Below are 10,546 nucleotides of genomic sequence, written 5' to 3'. Positions count from 1 at the left end.
GTTTGATATCCCTCCGAACCATCACATTCATTCATGCACCTCCCTTTTTGTTTATTAAATTCATGCATGTCCTTTATTTTAAGGGTGAAAATGTGGATGTGAATGTATTTATTTATTAATTATTAATATTTTAATAACATTAGCATAGAAATTTCACATGCCCTCCCTCCGTTATATTTACGTACCAACCATATTCTGTTTTTTCGTGGACCGCATTCACTTTCTCCTACCTCGTCCTTCTTACCCAACCTCAACCTGTTTCTCCGAGAATCACATCCAACGCTTCTGTCATGGAGGAAGTTAACGGTACATGTCTTGTTCCCTTTATCATTGTCTTGTTTTTTTCTTTTTTTATACTCTTTTTCTGTTTTAAAGTACATGATTCTGTTTTCCCAGATTTCAATTTTTACGGGGGTGTGTGGGATTTTTACGATTGTGGATTTTTCTTGCCTACCCTTTTTATTTTATCGGTTTGTTTTTGGACTTTTTGTGCAATACATGCTTGCTACGTGTTGGGTTGTCTATTGATATTTGCAAACTGTAGAAGTATTCTTCTGGGAATTGTATTTGAAGAAATGAAGTATTATATGCATCTTTGAAAATTGAAATTCCCTACCCAACTGAACAACAGAACAAGCATTGTGTACTTACAACACAATGTTTCATTTACTTCATTGTGTTTATTTATGTTTTTTTTTTCTTTTCTTTTTTATTACTTCAGTTGTGGAAACTAAGGATGGAACTGTCTCAGTAGCTGCTGCGTTTGCTGGTCATCAGGAAGGTAATGCTTCTGCATAGTTCAGATTTCTTGTTGCAATGTTTTCTTATTAGTTATCCATGGCTGATTTTTATTGATTCATTTTAGGCCATCTTATTTATTGATATTCTGTTGTGGCCAGATTTATTTATTTTGGATTTCAGAGTCTTATGATCTTATTTCATTCAATAGAAAGAAACCTGAATTCTTTATTCACATAGTTAAACATTAGGCTTGAAAACCAAATGATATATCATATATCTAATTTTCAAAGCCCATGTATGTAAAGAAGTATATGATTGTGCATTTTTAAAAATGAAAACAGCCATTTGGAGATTTTATTTTGCCTGCTCGGCCTCTTATTGCTTTTCTTTTGGTGTGATCATTGCTTAATCAGCCGTGCAGGATAGAGACCACAAATTTTTAAGAAAAGCTGTTGAAGAAGCATATAAAGGGGTAGATTGCAAAGATGGAGGCCCTTTTGGTGCTGTTATAGTTCATAATGATGAAATAGTTGCTAGTTGTCACAACATGGTTCTGTGTAACACAGACCCAACTGCTCATGCTGAGGTGACAGCAATAAGAGAGGTTAGATTTTGAATAACCAAGTGATTTACTTATTCAGCAGGAAAAACACATTTTCTTGTAGCAAATAATAGTATTGCTGTGTTTTTCTGACTGAAATTTGCACATGATGAATATGCCCTGCCCCATTGGATACTTTATTCTAGAGCAAAGTTAATATTACACTCTTTAGTGCTCTCTATTATTGGTTAACTTTTCAATGTTAATTTCGTTGTCTTGACAAAGGTTACTTTTTAAAACAAGTATTAGACTTTTTAAAGAATGGACTACTAATAAATAATAAAGAATGTGGTAAGAAGAGTATGTGAATTGACATTTATCTTGTTTTTGTAAACGTAATGTTACTTGTAAATGTTAAGTGGGGAATATCTACAGTGCACGTGTAGAATCGTTTGTCCTGGTTTTCCAAAGAATTATACAGAGAAATCTAGTTTGTGGTGGCTATTCATGATTTTGACTAAAGGAATCTACTGATTAAGAATTTATAAGTTCTGATTGGACATGATTAAAAGGATAATCATCAACAAACAGATACGGTTTTTGTAGATACCACTCAAACTTTGGTCACCTCTTTTAGTTTTAGCTCATTGGGGGCAACTCTTACGTCACTCGTTAAGATTATTTTTATTGACGACATGCCTGTGTGTAAAATGAACAATTAGGATTTGACAGTGATCATATAATGGTTTTGGACATGTACTCAGTTCCATCTATGCAAGAAAAACCAAAAAGGGGATGAACTCTGATACATGTAGAACACAATCATTAATCTTGTCACCTGCTGGAAAGTGGCTAAATCCCTGTTAATATTTGTTGTTGAATTTTTTGGATATGCTGCTGAAAGATTTGACAAGATTATACTTTATACACATATGGTATGAGGCTATGCATGCTTCAGGGTACTGTTGCCTGGTTAAATTCTAATATGCAGATCATGTCTGCTCAGTTGACAATGCTGCAGCACTGTGAAGAACTTTAAAATAATATATTTTCCACCAGATCAGTTGCCTCACTTTTGGAACAACAGGTTAAATATTAGACAATTTGACATCTAGTATCAATTTCATTCTATCTAGGTTTTAGAAGTGCTAGCTGTGCTGTGACTTTATAGGCTCTTAACTTCCAAATAAAACTTAAAGCTCATTGTATGACTCTGTATGCCTTCTTTTTTCTAGATATAATAAACTTTATGCAGTGTTAAATAAAAAATGATTCATGCAGTGTTTTCATTTAACAGGCTTGTAAGAAGCTTAAGCAGATAGAACTTGCAGATTGTGAAATATATGCTTCTTGTGAACCTTGCCCCATGTGCTTTGGTGCAATCCACCTTTCTCGAATTAAGGTTAGAATGGCTTGTTATCCCTATGTGTCTCTTTTATACCATGTTTATCCTGTTTCTAGCTAACTTATTACATTATTCTTTTTCTAACAGAGGTTGGTTTATGGAGCGAAGGCTGAGGCAGCAATTGCTATTGGGTTTGATGATTTCATTGCAGATGCACTGCGAGGTACTGGATTCTATCAGAAAGCAACACTGGAAATTAAGAGAGCTGATGGTAATGAGGCCATCATTGCTGAAGAGGTTTTTGAGAAAACAAAGGAAAAATTCCAAATGTATTAGATATGTCATTCTTTTCAGAATTGCTTTCATTTAAATTATTGAAACTGTTGATAGTGGATTGAACTCATTTGAGTACAACAAATTCTACGATACAAGTTGGATTTGCCTCAGATAATGACTATCTCATTGTTAACCAATTCTAATATACATCCTCACACAGGAGGATATTTGATACATTGCTTTTCTCATTTATCATGTCATTGCTGCTGATGTTGACATCAAACTTTTAGATTTCCTGAAGCTACGTTCTCATGTGCGAACAAACCTTAATACCATTGGAGTAAAAATAAAGTGGGTGGTTTGTGAATTTCTAATTCCAAATTCTAATATTGCCATTGGAGTTCTACTTCCAACAACAGTATTTTTGGGAGTCCATGCGATACGTAACCACATTGTTAGTAGAATAATTTAGAGAGTTAGTAACTTGGAAGCAAGGATAATTAGAAAAATAAGGCATGTTGCTTATAAATAAGAAAAAAGACTGAGAGGGTGATCGTGTGATTTAAGAGGAATTTAGGTTGCTGTGGGAGAGTCCAAACCTACCAAAACTCCTGAAAATGATTTGTTCTCTCTATGATTCTGATTCAGTTACTGCCACCGTAATATAAACCACCAATTAAGGTAGAAACTTGGGGGATCATTTTGAGTTTGTGCGCATTGAAAATGAATCAATTATATTAGAAACGGACTAAGTCTAAGTTACTTCGGAAGGTTAGTTCAAGAGAAGAGGGTTATTGAAGTGTTATATGGAGTAGTTGAGGAAATTTGATACAGGGGTGGACTTGGTGCAAATAAAAAATCAAGGGCTTTGATTTATAATTGTATATATGGAATATTTACCCCATGAGTTAGTTGCCTGATGCAATAATTATAACATCACGACACTGGCATCATGCCATCATGGCCTGCGCTAGTTCTAGTTTTGATCTCTTGCCCTTATTGGTTAATAATTGATAGGGACATGGGATATGGATTTTGTTTCGAAGGGTAGAAGTGGGTTAAACGTTATTGATACCCAGGATGAGAGTCATTGTAGTTGTAATACCTCGTAAGGAGGTTGTCACGTCTTTTGTTATCCTTTTGTTTTGAAAAAAAAAATGCAAATAGAATTAACCTAGTCTACCACAGAACACGATAAAAAGCATGACACTTTTAGGAACGAAAAGGGAAATGCTTTGTTGAAATCAAGCTCGTTGAAGACCAAGTAAATAACAACAGTGTTGGCTTGGACGGTGGACCCAGAGAAGAATATGGAAGGCTTCAGGCGTCGTCAAAGTGAGTAACCTTCATTGCTATTTTGTTTGGTTTTTTTGTCGTAGTGGTATGTGCGGGCAACATCTGAAACTAGATCTGTGGCAAGGAAACACTTGGACTGAAGCGACGAGAAATTGATGGAGAATGGAACGGGCAATGGTGGTGGTGGCAGTATTTGTGTGATTGACAACGGCGGAACCACGCCGGATTCAATCAAGACACAAAATCGAGAACAATGAGATCATAGATTCATACGGGATGAAAGGGAGACTATAGGGGGTGCACACTTTCGGTTGAAGAAAAGAAAGGATATATTTGGAAAAACAATTATGAAATAAGGGAAAGGAGGTGTATAAGCAAAAATAGGGTGTGTGTTAGCAAGAACCTTCTTTATTTCGCTCTTTGGATTGTTATTTAGTAGGGTCTTCAATAACCAAACCACTTATGAAATGGTATGGGTTTCTCTATTCATCTTTTGTTCGCGGCCTTTAAGGGCCTCCTACGATTTTTGCCTTTTAATTATTTGAGCCCAGTGTTGAACTTTTTTATTTATTAGCGCCCAGTGTTAAACTTGATTGTGTTACGAAGGTCATTCTTTTGTCATTAAAAAAATTATGATGTTCTTACATCTTAAAGTGTTGTTTGATTGAAAGAAGAAAAAAATTATCTTAAATTATTCATTTGGTCTTTAGTTTCATGATTCTTACTTTTTTAGTCTCTATATGTCTTTTTAGTTCCTATAGTTTATATTTTAATTATTTTTTAGTTTCCATAATATTTTGAAAGTGATCTTTTTAGTCTCTATAAGTTCATGATTCTTACTTTTTTAGTTTCTATAATTTTTAAATTACAGGGACTAAAAGAGAATTAAAATATAAATTATAGGGATTAAAAAAAATACTTTTAAACTAAACGGACTAAAAGAGAATTAAAATATAAACTATAGGGACTAAACCATTTTCAAACTATACAAATTAAAAAGGTAAGAACCATGAAACTGGATCAAATGAATAATTTAACCAAAAAATTAAAAAGACAGAGAAATGAGATGGAATGAGAAATTACTGGATAGTTTTAAATTAATATATACTAATCGAATATATATCTATATCTATTTACCTATATCTATATAGATATAGGTAGATAAATATAGATGTTTACTAAGTAGATTATATTGAGCCGCAATATATATGCAGCAAGCTAAATGAAAAGGACTATTTTGTAGAAAATTGGTCAACGATGGCCTTTCATGGATTCACCTATATAAGCCGCGGCTAAAGTAGCAAAAATGAGAGCTTGAGTACCGCTTGTAAATAATCCAAGTGGTTATGCATTTATGGTCACAACCAATTCCTATGTAACATATATTCAAGTTTTTTAATTTATAAAAAATAATTAATAATTCTTAATTACACATCATATAGATTAGTTGGAATCATGATGATTTAATACAACCTAATAATTTCTGGGATGAAATACCCTGATAGGAGCTCCTAGTGTGAGTCTAAGTCTGAGTCTACACAATATGGGTCCACGTAGGATTTAGGAACCGAGGATTTGAATTTGTCCAGCAAGGAGTCCATGCAGGCTGAACCCTACAGGATAGCTAAGAAGCCCAAATACTTAGATGATTATGTGTGGGCTAAAGTTTTCTGTACTTAAAAATTATGGAGTACTTCTTTTACATTATGCAAAGAGTAATTCAGAATGTAAAATTAGCCTTTTCAGAATATAAAGAAAGTACTCCTTGATTTTTATGAGATAAAGGAAGAAACACCCTTAGGTATGATATAGTACAAAAGGATGACGGGGAGGTGTTAGATTTTGCTGAGTATTTTTTATGTTATTTCTATTAACTGTGTTATAGGCATTGTAGTGCATGAAGCAACTTTGTTTCCTACAATGTCAGCCAATGATTGGGTCTTTGTAATATAGCATAAAAGCAGTTATATGGAACGAGAAAAAGGCATGAAAATAAGTAACCCTTCCTTGTACCTGTCAATTGGATGCTTCTGTTGAGACTTGAGAGACACTCACTATGACCGATCATAATACTAGTTCCAAAGTAGTTGATGACTAGTGACTGCTTTAAGGAAGCTATTCAGAGGCTGAGTTAAAACCAAGTAACTCTTACTATAAATCAGGGTTATCATAATTGATGTTATCTATGTTGAGGTCAAGCTTCACTTGAAATGAATGTATTTTTAATGTTAGCATATTACAAGTATTATGAACTTAAGCTACTGATGATTTTTCTTGAGTATAGGATTAAAGTACTACACTTGTCATCACACTGAAGACAAAGAACATGGATCAAGTTTCGTCCTTGTGATCTTTCTTACAGGCATCCTAATAATTGAACGCAGATCTTGCGCTCTTGTTAGACGTTTGGTTTGTCATTTGCAGCCTTGAAAACGTCCGTTCACATTTTTCTAAAGCTTTAAACGGAAAAGCAAGTACCTTGATGGATGGGGAAAAACACGAGTCATGTTCAATCCAAGGTTATTTCAAACACACCCTTAGAAAAAGCAGCGATAAGAAGTAGAGGTTTAAGAAGTGAGACAAGAACAAAAAAAAAAGTGAAAATTTTATAGGAAAGAAAAACTCTGTAAACTAAAAAAATTTCAACTAAGTTGAATTTAAATTAAAAGGGAATCATGAATAGAGTTTGTAGAAAGAAAGGATTATTTTAACTTGGGGGCTGGGGCAAAACTATAGCGGTTATTGCGGAGTTTGGCAGGTCAATGCAATGTAGAAAAAATGCAAACCTTAACTAAATTCGCAAGAATCATATCCAAAACTATAGCTGGACCCCCTTTTTTTTTTGTTTCCCTAGTATCTAGTCAAGATATTTTTTGGTTGTTGCATTTGAATTGGTCTTGTGTGGAGGTGGCAAGCGCCGCTATCATTTACCAGCCAGCAACTTGTTATTCTTTTTTCTTGGATTGGATATGACTTTGAAGCAAGTCTGCTTTTTTGTCCTTTCATTAGTAAACTCTCTTTTGAAGTACTAAGCCATTGCCGCATGCTACAAGCCAACAAACAGTGCAATTCTACAACTTTACTCTGCTCCTAGTTGAGAGTTGAGACTTTATGTGTTGTATTATCCAAGTCCCACATCGGCTGCCTCAATTTTTGGAGTGCAGCTTATATATTTGTTGGTCAACTTCACTTAATGCCAATTGGTCTTAAGATGAAATCTAACATTACTTACCTCTTCTCCTTTATTTTATTTTAGAATATATGTATTTTTTTTACAGGAAACAATTCTATTTCAACAAAATAATATTATTATAGACCTTTGATTAAGCTACCAGTTAATTTACACGTTTAGTAATAGTGTTTTATTTTCATATGTAATCACAAGTAAAGATATTTTTTTTTATCATATTATTATTATAGATTCAAAATATTAATTTATTTTGGCAATGATTAATTTTTATTAAAAAAAAATTGATTGATCTAATTTTAATAGATTTTTCCTCACAAATAAGATTATATGCTTAGTTGATATATTGTTAATAGTTACAATTATGGTTACGTGAAAAACTGGATTTTGAGAATAAATTTTCTCTAAAATATACTAATAGCCTTGTTTTTAAGATAAGCGGTTATATTCGTCGTTTGACCGAATGTGTGTGTATATATATATATAAAGTATAATAGAAATTGATGTGGAAAAACACTACTTCTTAATACTAAAAGGAATATTGAAGACTATAAAAATAAAATAAATTAAAATTGAAGACTGAAATATAGCCATCTATACTGCTGTAGCTTCTGAGGATATTCTTCCTTACCAGTTTCTCTACGTTCGAGTGGCTATTTTTTGTGCGAGTCTAAATGATGCTTCCTCGAAGGTAAACGATTTAATTTTATAGGAAAAGTATGGATTTATGATTATTATTGTTTTGTAAGAAATAATTATTAGTATTCAAATAAAATGCACACACATAACTATTACATTGGGCAATATTGAAAAATTCATTTTTCAAGTTTCATTCATTAATTATAACTCCGTGTTTTATTTTAAAAGAGCTAAATCCCTATTTAGGTGCTGACGTGAGTATACAAGTATTTTGCCTTAGTGGTGATGTTCATTACTGAACAAAGTCAAAGTGATTAAAAAATTTAGAATATTAACCCTTGGAAGTCAAAATTTTAATCAAACACGGGACAGACGACGCGCATAGAATTATTTTCGAAGTCTTCTTATAGGACTCTCTCTGTATGATTAATCTTCTTCGAACATTACCCTAATCCACATCTTGTCTTGTAAAGCGTCATGTAATACACGTCTTGTTTATCTAAGACATAATAAATGTGCTTAAAATAACCCTAGTTTACTAACTTACTGCTAATTTTTTTAAGATTAAAATATTTTTGGAGTTTTATAAAATTTGAAAAATATTAATTTTGTTTTTATAAAAAAAAATTGTATCATTTTGATTCTGGTAAAAATAGAATATATTTTTATTAATCCTTAGTGATAATTATATTAGACAATAATCTAATGCAACTAACATATTTATATGTCTAATTTGATTATAAATAAATGAATTAAATAATTTATAATAATTAAAATTTTCTAAAAATAAATTAAATAATTTATGACAATTAAAATCTTCTAGAAATTACATTTTTTCATCACTTTCTAACCAATTTTCTTGCAATCATGGTGAGATTAAGGGAAAAATGAAATAATAGTCAAAGGTGTAATGAAATTATCAATGCGGATCAATAAAAATATATTTTATTTTTATAAAGATTAAATTAATAAGAAAAAATTTATGAGAATAAAATTAATATTTTTACCCAAATATATTTTCCCCTTTTTTATATATAATTTACAAATGATAAAAAAATATTAGCTGATATTTGAAGTTTGAACAGTACTTTCAAAGGAAGTTTCGGTTATCAAGTTAATTAGCCTCAATTTATTTATCCAAAAAAATAGTTAGCTTCAATTTATTTATCCAAAAAAAAAAAGTTAGCTTCAATTTATTTATCCATGGACATATGACATTCAAATCGAGTTTCACGACCAAATGCTGAACCCATACTTTAATAATTAAGAAACAGTTGGGCTCCATGTCCTTGGTTGAATAAACAAAGACGATGAAAAATGAAAGACGACTTCCTTAGAGACACCAAGATGACATTAACTGCACATAATAATGGAATCTACTATTGAGTTAAGTTATATATTTTTTTCTGTGACTTATTATATTTTTTTTATTTGTTTTGAAATATTTATCATTTCAAAAAACTGAAAATATTAATTATTTTTTTCTTAATGTCACTTTTGGTGTCGATAGATATCACTATAGGTAATAATCGATACAAATGCTGACATGACATAAATCAAAATGAGTTAAAAAATTTACAAAGTATTAAAGGTTAAATTTAAAGCTGACTGTATACTTAAACATCAACACAATGACTAATATTATATTATTTATTTAATACTAGTAAATATATGTATGATTTTTTTTGTCTCATACATTTAAGTCATACATAATCTTATTTTTTTTACTATAATATTATAATTGTGAATTACAATAATAATTAAGAGGCTATCATTCTTCGATTTATAGTAGAAGAGAGTATATATATATATATATATATATATAAACTTTCTCAATTGTAGTTAAAAGTAAATAAATGTGATTGTATATAATATTTATTAGGTTAACCATGGTTAAATGTCTAATGATAATATATTAATTTTGTATCACAACTTGTTAAAAATAAATTAATCTAATTATGTATAGTTATTATCGATCTATATGTATATATGACACTGAAGTTAAACTTCTAATTAAATTAGTATTTAATGTTGTTATGATAATGATAATTAATTACTGCTTAAAAGTGAATGCTGAATATATTGTTTTCAACGGTTCCTTACTCATTTTCCTCAGAGTCAAGGTTCAGATCGAGTCATGTAGTAGAACTTAGCATTGTCTTTTCCCTGGATGAAGGGAAACGAAGTCACAATCCCCTTTTATTTTGTCGCTCACGGAGGATGCTTCTTTAGTTGACTTACATTATTAAAAGATACATTGATTTCTTTCTAGATAAATCTTAATACATTTAATGTATCTGGCTCAACCAATCAAAGAAATAAGGATCTTGTAATGAATGGAACGCGTTTATAATGAAACATGGGGTTTTGAGGCATTTCCCCTTTTAAAATTAGAAATTAAAGAACAACACGTGTTCACTAGACATTTTTTATGAAATCTTACTTCATAAACTGTTGTTTTTACTAGAAAATTATATCAAACCACTTCCCAACAACGACAAATAATCAAAATGCTACCATG

At 31.3% G+C, this 10,546-nt stretch overlaps 1 protein-coding gene across 1 annotated transcript; it reads left to right on the top strand.

Moving 5' to 3' along the window:
- Positions 1–205: 205 nt before the first annotated feature.
- On the top strand, positions 206–3,137 carry LOC100500436 (cytidine and deoxycytidylate deaminase zinc-binding domain-containing protein). Its single transcript, NM_001251135.2, has 5 exons — positions 206–306; positions 722–781; positions 1,155–1,345; positions 2,580–2,684; positions 2,775–3,137. Exons 1-5 carry the CDS (start codon positions 291–293, stop codon positions 2,961–2,963), a joined length of 561 nt encoding a protein of 186 aa, NP_001238064.2. The 5' UTR covers positions 206–290; the 3' UTR covers positions 2,964–3,137.
- Positions 3,138–10,546: the final 7,409 nt, after the last annotated feature.

Source organism: Glycine max, chromosome 17, assembly GCF_000004515.6.
Source record: "Glycine max cultivar Williams 82 chromosome 17, Glycine_max_v4.0, whole genome shotgun sequence".
Lineage (NCBI taxonomy): Eukaryota > Viridiplantae > Streptophyta > Magnoliopsida > Fabales > Fabaceae > Glycine > Glycine max.
The sequence above is the reverse complement of the archived record's forward strand: the minus strand, read 5'-3'. Positions and strand labels throughout refer to the sequence as shown.